The sequence below is a fragment of the Nothobranchius furzeri genome, chromosome 4, assembly GCF_043380555.1.
Source record: "Nothobranchius furzeri strain GRZ-AD chromosome 4, NfurGRZ-RIMD1, whole genome shotgun sequence".
NCBI lineage: Eukaryota > Metazoa > Chordata > Actinopteri > Cyprinodontiformes > Nothobranchiidae > Nothobranchius > Nothobranchius furzeri.
The window spans coordinates 11596479-11614449 of record NC_091744.1 but is presented as its reverse complement, the minus strand read 5'-3'; the positions used below and the strand labels follow the sequence as shown (position 1 = coordinate 11614449).

Sequence of the window (17971 nt, the reverse complement as noted above, 5' to 3'; positions counted from 1 at the left end):
CTCAGATAAGTAGACAAAAATGGATGGATGGATGGATGGATGAGCAGGTTTTGCCCCTTAAAAATACAACCTCTGCACTGGTGACCCCCACACATGGTGTAATTTAACTTATTCAGGCATAACCAATCAACCCCACACCTCAGACTTCCTCTCAACAATTAAAGTTGGAACATATTGTCCAAGGACACAGCTGGGTGGAGGGGAGATGCGTTGAAATTGCCATTTCACTATGATTATCATCAGCATGGAATTATTATTATCATCAGTAGAATCATCCTCATACAAAGAGAAGAAACTTCACATGTGCCTCGTCCAGAGCTAATCAGAGAACATTCGAGCAGCGTGTTGGAGGGGAAACACTGAAATAAATCTGGGGTTTGAACTGAGAGAGAGGGGGGAAATTCAGTGGAAGTGTTTGGAAATGCAAGATCCTGATGATAAACACTTAATATGGCCTGAAGGGATCGCTTTTCCCAAGGTTCTTTCAGTGTGTAAAAAAAAAAAAAAGAGTCTATTAATCTCTTTTTTGATAATGCTATATCCTGAAGGCAAACTCTGGTCCATATGGTCTGCTGCTTTTCATTTGGTTTAATTTTACGGCAAGAAAATTATTAAAATGTTTAAAGTCTCTGAAAACAAACAACAACAAAAAACAATTCTGAGAAAAGTATATAAACTGAGAAAACACAAGCAAAAGAATAACAACATTTTCAATTAGTGTTTGATGAAGGCTGGTAAATATTATAAATGAATTAAACCATGCATAAAAGCCAAACAGTGCCAGACAGTTAACAGCGACTACAACAATGCCAGCTATTAACTAATAAATACTTTAGACCACATGTGTCAGACCAGACACAAGCCCCGCGGGCCAGATGTGGCCCGTGGAGCATTTTTATGTGGCCTGTTCAGGAATATATATATATATATATATATATATATATATATATATATATATATATATATATATATATATATATGTATGTATGTGCGTGCGTTTGTGTGTGTGTGTGTGTGTGTGTGTGTGTGTGTGTGTTTGTGTGTGTGTAGGGTTAACTGGATAAGCCCCGACTCAGCATGCATACAAAGCTGCATAAACACATTAATAGAGGCATGCATCTGTATATAGACGGGTATGTGTGCTTGGCCCCATCAGGGACTTGGAGATTTGAGATGAACGATGCCATCATCAGTGCTTGACAAACACGCTCTTACACATCAATCTCCCTCAGCCTCCAACACACAAACACAGCTTGAGATTTTAATCAGAGCGTGGCCCTCCTCCTGCTGACCAGGCCGGGGGTTTGCTTGGCCGACGTTTGTGTGTCTAATCAAGGATGAGAGGAAGTGGTGACAGAGCGAATGTACCAATTAAGGGGGCTGATTGGTCTCTATTCCACTGTGGCAAAAACAATCTCTCCCACAACAGATTGCAATCTGACAGCGCCAGATGTAATTCATTAATTATACTGATAAAAATGCAGCAACTCCACAGACCTCCACACAGCTTAGTAAGTTTGGTGATTTTATGATGGGTTATGGATTTTTCCCAAGGATGTCTGTTTAGTGTGTGAATGTATGCGCTTGTCGTTGTCTCAAAACAACAGAAGGGTTTAAAGTTATTTTGATCATTCTTTCTGTTTGCAGCTTTTGTTTTAAAAGAACAAAACCACAGCTGGTGCGGAGCTCCGTGTCACAGCTGTGAGAAGAGGACTCTGCAGTAGTTCTTAAATTTCACCCTCAACACAGGTAAGTAAGTAAGTAAGTAAAGTTTATTTATGTAGCGCCTTTCACAGATATAAATCACAAAGCGCTGTACAACATGAGTAAAATCAGAGCAAATACCTCAAACCAATAAAAACATCATAAAAACAATAGCAGTGACAACAATAGTAACCAAAATCAGGAGTAAAAACAAAGTCAAGGTGTGAACAAGAGCAAAGCCATCTTTTAGAATATTTAACGGGGAAAGCCTGGATGAAAAGGTGAGTTTTAAGATGTTTTTTGAAGACCTCTACAGATTTCAAGAGACGGAGATTTGAAGGTAGACTGTTCCAAAGTCTGGGGGCAATAGACTGAAAGGCCCTGTCCCCTTTGGTTTTCAGTCTGGTTCGAGGAACAGCCAGGAGGTTTTCAGATGTGGATCGGAGGTTCCGTGAGGTGGTGTGTGGGGATAAAAGCTCAGATAGGTAGCTTGGAGCCCGGTTGTTAAGAGCTCTATAGGTCAGGACTAAAACTTTAAACTGTATTCTATATTCTACCGGGAGCCAGTGGAGGGACTGTAAAACTGGAGTGATGTGAGCTCGTCTCCTGGATTTGGTTAGGAGTCTGGCTGCTGCATTTTGGATGGCTTGAAGGCGTGAGAGGGAGGTTTTGCTGAGACCAGTAAAAAGAGCGTTACAGTAGTCTAAGCGTGATGACACAAAGACATGGATGATTTTTTCCAGATCTGCAGTAGAAACCAGTTTACGGACTTTTGAAATGTTTCTCAGTTGAAAGAAACAAGAGCGGGAGATGGTTTTGACGTGTGAGTCTAAACTTAAAACCGGATCAAAAATAACTCCCAGGTTTCTAATGTTGGCCTTGGCTGATGGGCAAAAAGAGGCAATTTCCTGCTGGTTGAAGTTCCGGGGGTGCAGCGATCAGGGTCTCTGTCTTGTTGGCGTTGAGAACAAGAAAGTTGCTGGACAGCCAGTTACTGATCTGGGTCAGGCAGAGTACAAGGGTGGCCAGCCTGTCCAACTGGTGTGGCATGAAGGACATATAGAGCTGTATATCGTCAGCGTAGATGTGGTAGGAGATGTCTGTTGTATATAGATGCGTAGGTGGAAGCTCTGGATAAATTAAAGGTTGAAATAAACGTAATCTAAAAGCCCGTTCTGTCTGGGATGTTATGTTTGATGAGTAATCCACGATTTCTGTGTTGCTGCTGCTTGAAGCCAAGAGGAATGAAGGGCTGGCTGAGATGCAAGTGGAGGGACATGAAAGGTGTAGGTGCTGTCTCACCTTGTCTGAGAGGCTCTTGAGTGCATCCCTCATTCCAGAGGAGGAGTGTTCATGTGCAGCCAGGAGGAGCTGGTCAGCTGAGCCAGTGATGAGCGGCTGGAGAAGACCCATGGTGCTGAGTACCTCCTGAGCTTTGGCTGTGTGCTCTGGGGAGTAGTAGATACACTGATAGGCAGCGCTAAAGCTGTGGAAGGGGAAAGTCGATTAAGATTTGGAAGATTGATCTGCACCTGCACAGCTGTGAACAGGAAACGTGATGTCTGTTTAGAGAAAATATTTGAAAAGTGCTTGAAAAAAGGTCACCCTGCAAAGTGATTCAAGCTTCACCCGAAAGAACATCATTTCAGATTTGCAACACAAAGTGGTTTGAACTCAGATGGTATGTACATGAGACAGCTCTTTTTTTTAGGTCTACAGCACTAATCATAGCTATCTCCCAGCAAAGGCTTCAAAATCATACAAGTTAGCAGATTTTCTCTTTCTTTTCCACTGAGATGCACTAGGTGGGTAATAATCCACCTTCTGCCATGGCAAAGACAGGTGGTTAGAGACCGATCCTGCTAGACAGGTCTACCCTACTTCCCCGCCCACTCACTATTCATTTCTGTTTACTTCTCTCTCCCACTGTTGAATAAAAAAGAAAACTCAATGCAAGGTTCTCAAAACTACACAGTTCATAGTCTTGTGTCATACACTTCGATGCACAGAAGTCCTGGTTCTGTAATGTAATCTGGGCACTGCTTACCAAAGAAAAACAGCCTCATTAACCCTTATGTGTCTGGATTGTGATTATTGAAATGTATTAAACAATCTGAGCACATTCCAGTTTGTCTATCTTTTGTACGTTCATTCTGTGCAATCCTTCTATTGTTTAAATTATTTTCTAAACAGAGTAGTAAAGATTTGTTTTTACCGTTTTTGCTGACAGGTTTCGGCTAACGCTGTGGTCTTCCTCAGAGCACTGCTGATGATGGTGGCGTTACTTCCTTCTCCGTTTATCTACGGCCAGCAGAGGACGATGTTGCCCTCTACTGCCCCCGCCCTCCTCGCCGATGGCAAGGTCCCATGAGTGATCCAATGTGTAAAATCGTGTCTGTTCATGTTTCTGGGACCACGTCTCCTAATTTCTATCACGTCCTTAATCCATCTTTTGTATTTTTGTTGTTCTGTGTTAATGATCCGCGTTCTGTCCCAGTCCATTATGATTTTCCTTGTGCAGTGGTCTGTTACGGCCGATGAAGGGATAAACGGAGAAGGAAGTCATCCCACCAACATCAGCAGTGGTCTGAGGAAGGCTACAGCGTTAGCCGAAACCTGCCATCAAAAAAGGTAAAAACAAATCTTCTACTACGCTATGTTTACAAAAAAATTAAAACAAATACATTCTAGTACTTCTGAGAATGGGACAATGTGTTTCCATAGAAGAAATGCTTAGATATGTAACATTTGGACTGACTTTTGCTAACAAGAATGATTTTAAATTAAAGTGAAGCAAAGCAGCTGATTCAGACTGAAAACGTCTCATCAGTGTAATGACAGAGATACTAAATGAAAATGAGCATTGCACCATTTGCATTGAAATTATCTGATTATCAGAGAAAACACTACTTGTTTCTCTGATAGTATTTCATTATCTTGAGAATGATAACTTTGTTTTTTTTTCACACAATGAGAACAAAAAAAAAAACAATTGTAGCGTGCTTATCTGGAGATAAAAATCTGCTTTACAGTTTAGAGACCTAAATTATCCTTTTAGATACCAAATAAACTTTCATACTATTCATATCTGCAATTTGGATACATGGCAAGCAGTAAACAATGATAGACATTTTTTATGAGTCACATTTGACTCCAAAGTATTAATTTCACAAGTGAAAGATCACACTAAAGGTTGTGACAAGTCTGGTCAGTTTGAGGTTCAAACCTAATCTTTGCTGTAATGATTTTGTGTCTAGTAGTTGTAATAAAGTGTAAGTGCTGATTACTTAATGCCAAATCCCACCCCACCCCACCCTATCCTATCCTATCCTATCCTATCCTATCCTACATCACATGGTAAAGTTTCATATATTGTATTGTCGTTGTCGTCGTCCTCCTCCGCTTATCCGGGTCTGGGTCGCGGGGGCAGCGTCCCAACTAGGGAGCTCCAGACTGTCCTCTCCCCGGCCTTCTCCACCAGCTCCTCCGGCAGGACCCCAAGGCGTTCCCGGACCAGATTGGAGATGTAACCTCTCCAACGTGTCCTGGGTCGACCCGGGGGCCTCCTGCTGGCAGGACATGCCCGAAACACCTCCCCAGGGAGGCGTCCAGGAGGCATCCTGACCAGATGCCCAAACCACCTCAACTGACTCCTTTCGATCCAGAGGAGCAGCGGTTCTACTCCGAGTCTCTCCTGAATGTCCGAGCTCCTCACCCTATCTCTAAGGCTGAACCCGGCCACCCTACGGAGGAAACTCATTTCGGTCGCTTGTATCCGTGATCTCGTTCTTTCGGTCATTACCCAAAGCTCATGACCATAGGTGAGGCTTGGGACGTAGATTGACCGGTAAATCGAGAGCCTGGCTTTCTGGCTCAGCTCCCTCTTCACCATGACAGATCGGCTCAGCGTCCGCATCACTGCAGACGCCGAACCAATCCGCCTGTCGATCTCCCGATCCCTCCTACCCTCACTCGTGAACAAGACCCCGAGATACTTAAACTCCTCCACTTGAGGTAGGACCTCTCCCCCGACCCGGCGTTGGCAAGCCACCCTTTTTCGGTCAAGAACCATGGTCTCAGATTTGGAGGTGCTGATCCTCATCCCAGCCGCTTCACAGTCGGCCGCGAACCTACCCAGCAAGAGCTGAAGGTCAGAGCTGGATGAAGCTAGGAGGACCACATCATCCGCAAAAAGCAGAGACAAGATTCTCCTGCCACCAAACTCGACACACTCCACACCACGGCTGCGCCTAGAAATTCTGTCCATAAAGGTAATGAACAGAACCAGTGACAAATGTTGTATTGTATCATATCATTAGTATAATAATATCCTGTGGTATCAGATGGTATGGTATGGCATTGCATCCTACCCTACCACATTGCATCAAATCATACTTTATCTAATCATATTCCATCATATCAAATCGATTTACTTACAGCATTATCCAACACACACAGCATATTTTACAGTAACAGATTCAAAGTATTTCTTTGAAAGTTGCTTTATTCTGCAATAGCAACACTTTATGTTTTAATACTGAAGGAAATCTGAAGGCCCCGAGAAATCTAACCATGGTTCCTGGTACCTAATTATGTCTTTGTTTGGCTGATTTTTAAATCTTGGCCTTGTCATCCCAGCTAATGAGTCCACTGGAGGATGACTGCCAACAAACTAGAAACTAATCTAATACATCACTGGTGGTTCATACAAGACAGAGCACCAATTTCACCAGATTCCTTCTTTAACAAGCTCTCAAATGTTTTTTTTTCTGCAGCAGAGCCTGCCAGAATTAACTGATCTGTTGTTGGTGTAACCCTTGGTCAAATCATTAAATAATTATTCAATAGTTAAAATAAAATGTGGTTGTTTTAAGATATTTCATAAAATGTGAATTAATATGTTTTAAAACATGATGATTTCATTAATTTATTTCTAATCTAAAGCTAACTTGTGCTGTTTTCTGTCTCAGTTAGTAAAAGAAATGTTATGTTTCAATACATGCGGCTGTTTAGGGGTAAAGGTATTGTTATATAGAAGAGAGAGGAATAGGCACGAGAAAGACTTGGAGAGAGAGGGTGCAGTGGAAGCAGCCGCTGGCCGCTCATCTACCTGAGATCGGCCGCTAAGTTTGGACTTGCAGTGCTGGGGTTAGCAGTTGCCAATTCTGACTTTTCCCAGAGGTTTTGGGTTTTCTCAAGTGGCCCACAGACTCACAATGGACTCTGGAGTGAGTACTGGAATTCGGCATAAAGACTGAGTCATGCTTCTGCGTCTGTGTCAGTGTGGAGACATGCAACGCCATTATCCGTCCTTGCGAGCCTGCTGGAGAGCGGACGGATGGAGTCGAGCTCTCTTTTCTAAACATCTGTCCATCGAGACGGAGAACGCAAGCTTGTGATTGGTCAGGGCACCGCTGTCGTCTACACTGCCGCCATTGCGCCCTCAAAAACATAAAGAGAGCCGAGGATAACTAGCGGCAGACACGGAGAAGCTTGAAGAATACCTCGCGAAAAAACTCTAAAAATATGAACATTTAATTCCCCCGTGACTGGAGGAGTGAAAACCTTATCTGTGTTTTTTAAACACAGATAAGGTTTTTTCTTTACATTTCTGACGCTTCGTTTGCAGCTGCAAACATCCTCAGAGCTGACGGCGATACATATACAAAAGGGATACATATCAGGGATGTGTATTTTTGAAATTCTGGCGATATGATACATATCACGATACAGGGGAGACAATACGATGTATCACGATATATTGTGATACATTCAGTCAGACATCACAAGCAATTTTTTTACTGAATTTATTGTAAGAATGTTCAATAAACAGTCCAAACTGATATGTAACATGTTTAACATGAGGTATCTGAACCATGATGGAGGGTTTTACATTTCAATGGTGGAAACAAAACCCATTGCACACTGCTGCCAACTAGCGGGTGGCAATTGAATTGCACAAAACGAAAAGAAAATACACAAATGTTTGCATGTAAATTCTTTCAAGAATTAGATACACGGCTTTTGAATATCGATGTAATAATCGCAGGAAAAAAAATCACAATATATTGCCATATCGATATTTCCGATACACGGCTTTTGAACATTGATATAATATTGCTGGAAAAAAATCTCGATATATTGCCATATCGATATTTTCTTACATCCCTAATACATATATATAATTAATATATAGACTGTTTCCTTGCATTGGGTCAGAACATTAAGAAGCACTTGCCAGGAGTTTGCTACAGTCAACCAGGGAGTAGTTAACTTATTATCTGAAAATTTGTGTTTTTCTATGTGATTTTATTTAACCTAAGGCGTTCTTTCAGGACTGACACTACTAAAGCGCTACATTAGACTTTACTGTACATCCTGTAATATTGTTTCATCCCCGTGAGCATAAGTTCCTCTAACAAAACTATTCAGATATGCAAAAATAAATATCCCACAGGATGGCAACAACAGAGATGCTCCAAAGGAGGCGAAGGAGGAAGCAGTTGGAGGAGGATGACTGATTCAATAACAGCTCTGTTGACTCATAAGTACAAATCCAATCCCATTAGGGAACTCGTGCAGGCATTAATGAATGTTAGGACCTGCCACCTGATGCTGCAGGACAGAATTGATCCCTTCTTAGGCTGGCTTTGGAAAGGGAACTTTAATTGCCTCATCTGTATCGCCACAAGTCCAAGCGGGTCCAGAAAGATGGTAAACCATGCTAAGAGAGGGATGGCATAGATCCAGGCATGCAAATTAGATGAGAGGCCAAAGGGGATGCATATTTTATTTCAGGCCTTGCGTTTGATTCAATCCTCAGTGTTTCTTGGGAATTTTGTGTGCCAGGACTTTTTTTAACACGAAGCCAAGAAAAACAACAAAAAAGTAAGGGAATTGTAGTCCAACAAGCAGTCCTTAGGCAAAGCTTGAAATATTTATATTTTGTTGGGGATGTGGCAGAGATGACTGATTAGATTGTAGCATCTTGTATCAATAAATATATCTCAGAACGTACGATTAGACCTCAACTTTAGAACAAAAGAACAAAAAATAAATAAACAAATCATCCTCTTAGTTTTCCTTTGGAAAGAGCTCTTGGAAAAAAGGCTGAACTTCCTGAAAATAAACATTGTTTAAGATAAAATGAAGTTAAAATCTGTGTAAAAGAGGGCAGTCCATCTGATCACTCTTCCTGACATTCTGGAGATTGAGTGAATTACTGTAGTTGAAAACTTTGTGACATACTAGACTCTGTCCCAAAACTTTTAGCCATGGCTGTAAATTTAACAGGAGTCATTTTTTATTTCTACCTGACTCCGTTTACAACCTTTTGATGCACTTGTGAATTTCAATGTGTTAATTGAAATTCATTCCATGAATATGAGCCATTTGTCCAGTCAACTTTTTGGTCTGCTTCTTATGAATATTTATGAGTGTGTCAACAGGCCCCGAAGAGTCATTAGTTAACATTTCTATACAAACGGAATATCTCATTCCTAGTCAGTGTTTTTTTCTTCCTTTTCTACTGAGGGGTCAAACCATTGACTTCTCATTTCAGGCTATGAGGATGTTTTAATAAAACTAAGCTGTTCAGCTCTCTGAACTACTGTCATGCTCTGTGCTGAACTAACCATCTTTGTCTGAGCTTTGTTTGCAGGTGGGTGTGTCTGGAGAGCTCAGCTGTATCACATCAGCTCATCAGCGGTCAGGGGATTTACGGAGCAGCGGGACAACTCACCAGTGCCAGATGATACTCAGTCTTGGATAGTTTCTAGCCCTCCTCCTGATCTTTCTGAAAGATATCAGAATTTGTCTGCCCATTCCTGCCCTTCGGGCAGTTAACTTGCTCTGCCCTCCTGATCCCTCCAGGTTCCAGTTATCTATTCATATTGCTTTCTACAGTATCACCGGAACCATCATCAATATTCCAGTCCCGCCATTTGCCCCTGATCGCCTGCTCTCCACCACTCACCGGCCCACCTACAGCTCCTCGGTCTCCCTGCTCAGCCAGGTCTGGCATACCCTCCCCGAAGAACCCGGATCATCCAGGAAACCGTAAGCCCTTTGCCTTCATCATCCTCTCATGTTGTTCCAGACTCTGACCTCTCTTCCTCTCTCAGAACCCCACAGATCCATTTCCTGTCCACCGGAAGCTACCTCTACCGCACCATTCAAAATAAACCATTTTGTGGTGATTCTTCATGTCGTGGGTTACGAAATTGCCTTCAAACATGACAACTACAGTGAAACATCCAGATCAGTAACACTCGTAGCCAGGCATGCCTGTTATTGTTTTATGCTCTGAATTCAGATTGTTGCTATTAAAGAGAAACGCTTTATAACAAATGCATGTGCTGTATTTATTGTTTTAAGGAAATAAATGAAATCAATATGAAGTAAAAACACTGCCTGTATTTAAAAAAAGATCCCTGTTGGATGTTTACTGCATGCACTTACTTTCAAAGGGCAACTGCATTTTGAGTTGGGTTATTTTACCTCAACTGATGTAATGAGCGGCTTCTCTTTTCTTAAATGACCGTGCTTACAGACACATCCTGTGGTTGTGTGAAACTACAAATATGTGGTACAATGTGGTTAAAAAGTGCCCGTTGCATTGGACAAACAGACAGACACAGATTTCCACTCTCTGCAGAGTGATCTGCGGAGGAAGCAGAGGCATCTTCAGGCTGAACAGCTGGATACTGGGGCAAAATCAGGACTCATTAACTAGCACAACTACATAGATTTGAGAATAGCATGACTTTTAGAACTAAATTCTTTGTGTCTCAAATCTGCCTTCATTACAGTATTTAGATGCATGTAAAAAAACAAAACAAAACAAAAAACAACTTTGTAATTATGTCTTCAGCCATGACAGCTTTAATGCAATGAAGGTGACTGTCACACATCTGCATTAACCCAATTCTGGCCTTAAAGGGAGTTTTAGGATTAGCACTTTCATCCAAAACCTGCTAAATGCAGTCCTACACATGTCTACTGCCCTCTGGTGGAGGGTCTACATGTGGCAAGGGCCAGTTTATTTATTACGGACATATTGTTAGATCATTTCATAATTAAAATGCCTTTTGTTATATAAGCATTGGCTAATGCATAGTTCAGTTTTCAAATAACAGATTTTCAAAACAAATATTTCATATTTCAGGCTTTAAATGGTAAATGCATGTACACTGAATGCAACTATGTTTGTTAGTCAATGCAAAACAATACTGGGTTTAGCAAAAGCTGCTTCCATGAGCTGCACATCTGGATAGTGTGTGTGGATCAGGGTTTTCCTCATAGACCCGTTACCTCGGTAACCTGAGAAAAAATGGGCGGATGAATTTATTAATTTGCTTGTTTTTCATTTATGTGATCTAAAATGTATTATTAACATTTATAATAGTTTGTTAAATAAACAAAATAATACATGAATTGAAATTCATTTTACTACTATTATACATGATTTGTACTTGCTTTTTATTTAGGTCATTAATCTAAAACATGAAATGTGAATACTATACTACACTTCTAACAAGCTGCGTTTCATAAGTTGTATCAGGATTTGTTTTGGGGAAGAAGAAGTACTCAGTCTAAGTTAATAAATACTAAACAGGATAAATCTAGTTAATTTTTCCAGCCTATTGCATTCTGCTTTTAAGGTGTTTTCCTCAAAAATGTTTAATGAGTATTTCTGATGAAAATGATTTAGAATAGAATAGACTTTATTGATCCCACAGTGGAGAAATTCTCTTATTATAGAGCACAAACACTTAAAGAATAATTTGAAGAAAAACAATAACAAGGTACATATATATATATATATATATATATATATACACACACACACACACACACACATAGGTAGTGGGCTAGTATTGTAACGTTCGACCACTAAAAGCCATGAATAAAAAAATGAAAAATTTGGGTTCCAGAACTATGCAGCATACTGTAAGGAACACAGCCATACTATGTAAATCTGGTATTGCACAAGTATTGAACACATACTGAGTATTGCATTGGTGTTATTGTGTAACAGGATTAGAGACCTGCACTGAAGCCCTAGGCCCTCGGGTCGGCCCGGCCCTAGGGCCTCGGGCCGGGCTTCGGGCCAGTGACTGTGTAATTACCTCGGACACGGGCCGGGCCGGGCCGGGCGCCTTTATTTTTAATCGAATTCATAAAAAAAAATTGAAACACTTAAACCAGGGGTCGGAAACCTGTTCCCATCAAAGAGCCATTATTACCCATTTCCCACAGCAAAGAAAACACTGGGAGCCACAGCAGCCGCGGCGTTGTGGGTGGGGCCTACCCTCAGACAGCAGAGGGCTGCTCACAACCAACACATTCTCACACCCTAAGCGTCGGAAACAAACGCTTGGTCAGCCACCCTCCACGTCAGACCCCAGACGCCAAAAGTGCCCTTTTTCGTTACTTATGTGTGAAAAGGGGTTTTTCCCTTTTGTAACCACAGATCCCAATGCAGCGTAAAACTGACATGATGAGATATCCGCTGATGCGGCACCGAACCAACTCATTTAACCGCTCCTAAACCTTAACCTTTCACTATTTTTAACCTTCCCCCCTCCCTCATCCTAACCTTAACCCTCTTGCTACCTAAAACGTTACTCTCACTGCGATCAAGCGTTTGTTTCCCATGCATTCTGACTCTGACAGTCAGAGTCTGACTGTCAATTTTCGTATTTGCCACCCAAGGGGAACGTTAGAACATACATCTGGCGAGGGGGAGGTTACAAGTACCCTCTACTTTTAACCTCCACCGTGGTAGTTGAAACCTCCCCCTCACGTTGGCTCGGTCCAAACTCGACCAATGACGAGGCGGCTCCCGCCGTTCACTTCATACAGCCGGCTTTTAGAGCGATCGACACATCACTAACGTGTTCGCTAGCAAGATGGTTAAGGTTAGGATAGGGGTGAGGGGAAGGTTAAATAAGAGGATAAGGTTAAGGTGGGGTACAATGAGCTTGTTTGGTGCCCTGGCTGCGGACATCCCATCGTATCAGTGTAACGCTGCATTGGGATCTGCAGTCAAATAAGGGAAAAATCCCTTTTCGCACATAAGTAACAAAAAAGGGCACTTTTGGCGTCAGGGGTCTGACGCAGAGGGTGGCTGTGTCATGTTCTGTGTCCCTTTGTTCCCCAGCCCCTTCAGTTCCCTCTCCAGTTTCTCCTTTTGTGTTTCATAGCGCCCTCATGTGTCCTTTGTCTGCATCTCATTTATGTGTCTCCTGTGTTCCTTTAGTCTTCTCCAGTCATCCCTCTGCAGTGTTTATAGTTTCAGCTTTTCATTTTTTAGCCTCTTTAATATGTTTTGTCCCACCCATTTTTGTAGTTCTCCTTCCCTTTAGAATTTTAGTTATATGGTTGCTTTTCTGTTTTTAGGTTCACTCTTAGGTCATGTTAGTTTCTTCCCTGATTAGTCATTGCTTTCACCTGGTCCTCCCCCCACACTCCACACACCTGCAGCTCATCTGCCTCCCATTATGCCCCAGTGTATTAAAGCCCTGCCTTGTCTCTGTGTCTGGTCGGTCCATTGTTGTTCATGTCAGCGTTGTTTTTGTCTCTCCCTCTTGGTCTTTGGTACTTTGCTCATAAAGTGAGCTTTTGGATTTATCCCTGCTTCAATGTTGTTACTGGGTTTTTGCTTCCTGCCCTTTTTGGATTTTTATTTTGTCATCCAAAATAAAGGATTCTTCTTTATTTAACATTCCTGCCTCGTGTCATCCTGGGTCTGCATCTTGGGTCCTAACCTCCTGCTCCACAATGTGACAGGCTGACCAAGTGTTTGTTTTTGACGCGCTGGGAGTGAGAATGTGTTGGCACAACAGGTGCCAGCAGCCGGTACCGGTCGCTCGTGTACGTCAAAGTTATCTTTCATAAGACGATAATCAATAAAACGATTTATATAAAGTGGATCCAGAAGTTGTAGCCCGTCTCTGCCTACAATATTTTGATATTTTTCACCCTGTTGGTGGTTTTACTGAGCAGGTGCCACTTTTGTCATACGTTTCTTTTTAAAACATGTTTAGACTGTTCAGAATACAAATCCAGGCTCTGTCACTAATTAAACTTTGTAGGTGGGGAAGGTCAGAAAAGGATCCCATCATTTTGTTTTCCCCTCATTTACAGTGACAGAGATAATGGCGCAGTGCGCCTGGTTCTGGTGTTAATCAAGTTTAATTTTATCTATTTTCACAAGAAAACAGAACAGTTAAAAGCAGGGCTTGTGTTGTGTTGACCGGACAGTTCCCGTATTTGATCGTTTATTTTGATGGAGAAAGAATAGAAAGAATTACCCCGACGCATGCAGACGAACTAACACTTTATTCTACGCACATCACAGATGCAGCCAAATCACTCAAGAAAAGATTCCCCTCTGAACATCTGAGCTGGACACTGCTCAGCGCAGCTCGCTGTCAGCGTGTACTACATAAGGTCCACAGCAAGCTGAAGATGTGGAGATTGGCTTGGAGCGCGTCGCAGAACCAGAGCGCAAGCGGGAACATTCCTCTGACTGAATTCAAAATGCTTTATATTTTACTGAATTAACTTTATATCTGTAAGTCAATTCTATGTAAAGATTGTCTGCGTAAACCTGAACAGGTCCAACCCGGTCTTACTGTGAGACCGGGTTGACGCGTCACGCTTGCGCGTAATCATAGGCGCTTCCTGAGCTGAAGAGGATGTGAGATTCTTGGATTCTCCTCAGACGGCTCCTGGATGCGTTGCCTCATTAGAGACAGGAACAAGCACTATTCAGCCAAAGTTTCATAATCAGGGAACATTTTCTAAGTGACAAGTCTCTCTGAGAGACAGGGTTTGGAAAACACTCGCTTCAGTGGGAGGAACCTTCCCGCATGCGCTCTGGTTCAGTGACGCGCTCCAAGCCCCTCTCCACAACTTCAGCTCGCTGTGCACATATGCGCTGACAGTGAGCTGCGCTGAGTAGTGTCCAGCTCAGATGTTCAGATGGGAATCATTTCTTGAGTGATTTAGCTACATCTGCGATGTGCGTAGAATAAAATGTCAGTTCGTCTGCATGTGTCGGGGTAATTCTTTCTATTCTTTCTCCATCAAAATAAACGGTCAAATACGGGAACTGTCTGGTCAGCACAAGCCCTGCTTTTGACTGTTTTGTTTTCTTGTGAAAATTGTTGGAAAGAGATAAAATTTAACTTGATTACCACCAGAGCCAAAGCGCCGTCATTTCCGTGACAGTAAATGAGGGAAAAACAAATTGATCAGATCCTGCACGTCTTTTAACACATTGGTCAGGATTGACACACTTTGTTTTCATTTAGTTGGTTAAAAAAAAAGTCGGGCTCGGGTTTCTGAAAACCTTTTCGGACCGATTCGGGCTGGGGCTCCACCCCCTCGGGCCGAGCCGGACACGGGCTCAGATTTTAGGCCCGTGCAGGGGTCTAAACAGGATAATGCCAGTACCAGTTAAACTGAGGAGTTATACATTCTTACTCATAAACAAAACTAACAACAACAACAACAGTTAATTTGATAATGAATCACACGCTTTTGTTTATAGTTTTAATTTGCACACATTAGTGATTTCCTCTGTACACATTTGACCTTTAAAAAATCTTGAATATGCCATTTAAATTGGAGAGCTGAAAATACAGAGAACAGTGCTGCAGACTAGCACACTCAAGGGAAAGATTCCCTCAGAAATAAGCGTATGAAAAATGATAAACTCTGCTGGGACTTAGAAGAAATTGAGCTGACATGCCTGGCGCTGCAGTCCAGCACGTTTCCTGCATGTTTTAGTTCATAAGCACAGCTGATTTGTTTAATTTTGTGATGAATGACTCCTGTAGACACTAATGAAGGCTGGGAGATGTTTCAGAAGTTAGATTAAGGTGTTAAAAAAGACAAACGCACAGAGAAGAGATAGGTTTTGCTCTCGTTTCTACAAATGAACACTAGGGGTGCTAAAAGCAAGCCAAAACTGCGTATTTCTCCTTCACATGGGTCAGTATGCACCAGTACGCAATACAGACACTTACATTTTACTTCTCAGTGTAACAGGACTATTTTCTAGTGTGCTGTGTGTACCGGCAGGTTTGTATGGCTGTGTATCCATTGAAATATTTGAAATCAACTATAAAAAAGATCTGTCCATCTGCAGGTAAACAGCTGCCATCAGCAAACCCCCCAACCAAGTTCAGAGGGGCTATTCCCCCCACCCTCCCCAACACACACACACACACACACACACACACACACACACACACACACACACACACACACACACACACACACACACACACACACACACACACACACACACACACACACACACACACACACAAACACTTCTGTAATCGTTCCAAGGGGAATACCGACACTTATTCTTTACCACTAGATTTAGCATTGCCCTACTACATGTAAGGGGTATTGATTTTACTGCCTTGGGGATCTAAGAAGAAGTATCAGATGTCTGTGTGAACTTTGACCCTCACAAGGTAGCAGATGAGGTCAACTGAGGTCAAGGTTGTTTGGCCTATTACGTCTGTGTCCTGTGAAAGAACTTTACCTTTAAGTGAAGTTCCTGCAGACTCTATAGCATCCCATCAATACATCGCAGTGAAGAGAGCAATGCCTTCTGGGAGAACCACGGCCAGACTCCAACACTGATAATGTATTATAATGGATTCATTCTAATCCCCCCTCTCACCGCGCTGTGTGCACAGAGTGTCTCTGGTCATTAAAATGCCAAAGGTGTGCTGCCACTCCCTCAGCACGGCCCGCTCAAAACACCCTTGACATACTTTGCAGCTGCACTTGAATTCATTTGTTAAATTATCAACATTCGGTGCTTTCAAATTCAATTTTCACACAAAAAAAGGAAACAAGACAAGCACAGAAAAACTACCACCCATAGTCAAGTGGAGGACTTAATTCCACACAATTAAGTGATTACTAGCTAGTGTTGTCTGCAGGGGATTCTAGTTTTGAAATGATCAATAGATATGGGCTGAAATGCAATAAGATGAAGTAATGCACTGAGTCCAGTGGCCTAACTAGGCAAGCATATGTGGCACATGGTTTATTAATGGTAGAAAGAAATTCACGGTGAGCCCGTGTCCTGCTGCTAACAGCAAACAGGAATGAGCTAACGCTACTTTAGCAGAAAGACCTGCAAGACTTCAGGTGGCTGTCAAAGTTGTCATTTTAAACTTTGATCCCATTTCAAATACCAGCCCACTTTCATGAGGTCACGGTAAAAATGTATGTTTAACTTTATATATATCTGACCTTAAATCTGCCAGTCTCCATCAGCAGTTGAAACCCTGCCGAGCATGGATCTCATCTCTGCTCTCAAAACAAACAGCCAAGGATTTTTTTTTTCTCAAGGATTCAAGCTTTTTCAAACCCTGATCTGAGACCAGAAAAGCCTCAGGGTGACTGCCAGCAACCTTCTCCTTCATCAGGAGAACCTGGAGCAGATTGACTCAATAGCAAGGCAACAACAAGCTTCTATCTATCAGCTGGGAGCCCCAGCAACCGCCAAAGGCCTGTTCCTGTCTCCCCAACACTGACACAAGTCTGGGATGAAGTTATCTTATTGGACAACACGCTGCTAGTCACGCTAAATCTGAAACCAGCCCTGAGAGACTTCATTAAGTTGGTGTGATGTAGTTTCAACCACTCTATTTGCCCTAGAAGTATGTCATTTGCCTTTTTCCCTGCTTGACCGGGATGCCTGGCGAACTGACAGAATTCCCTCGCCCCACTCCACAAGATTCAAAGAGAGGAGTTGAGAAAGTGATCTATAACACAGCTTTAGGCACCATATGTCCAGATGGGGAGGAACCAGACATTTTCAGGCTCTATAAAACCTCAAAAATAAAAGATGTGTGTTTCATTATTATTCAGATCTGGCGAGGGGTCCAACACAGACCGTTAATGAAAGATTAGGCCACTTCAGCAAATGCACATTTACATGTGTGGGGTTTAATTAAAAAGGGATAAAACACCAGTGGCTTTTAAAACAGACGTTTAAGTGCGTGAGCGTGGTGCTAATGAAAAGTAAATGCTTGTGCCCTGCATGTACATGCTCAGGGTTTCTGGAGGAACCCTGGAAGTAGCTATTGATTAAACACATTCCCTGCCCATCCTAAGAGACCATCCACGTCGCACATTCAGCTTAATGCCAATTTTGGCCAATGCAGGATTTTAATGGCTCTGAAAAGTACCCCCCACCCCGCCCCTTCTGCCCCCTATTCAATGT

At 42.3% G+C, this 17971-nt stretch overlaps 1 protein-coding gene across 6 annotated transcripts in view; it reads right to left on the bottom strand.

Moving 5' to 3' along the window:
- inpp4b (inositol polyphosphate-4-phosphatase type II B) overlaps window positions 1-17971 on the bottom strand; it is a 290844-nt gene that overhangs the window by 51220 nt on the left and 221653 nt on the right. For all 6 annotated transcript variants that reach the window (XM_015965572.3, XM_015965579.3, XM_015965584.3 and 3 more), the window contains one exon: window positions 3007-3190. In XM_015965572.3, coding sequence (XP_015821058.1) covers window positions 3007-3190 — 184 coding nt within the window. The remainder of the gene's footprint in view (window positions 1-3006; window positions 3191-17971) is intronic.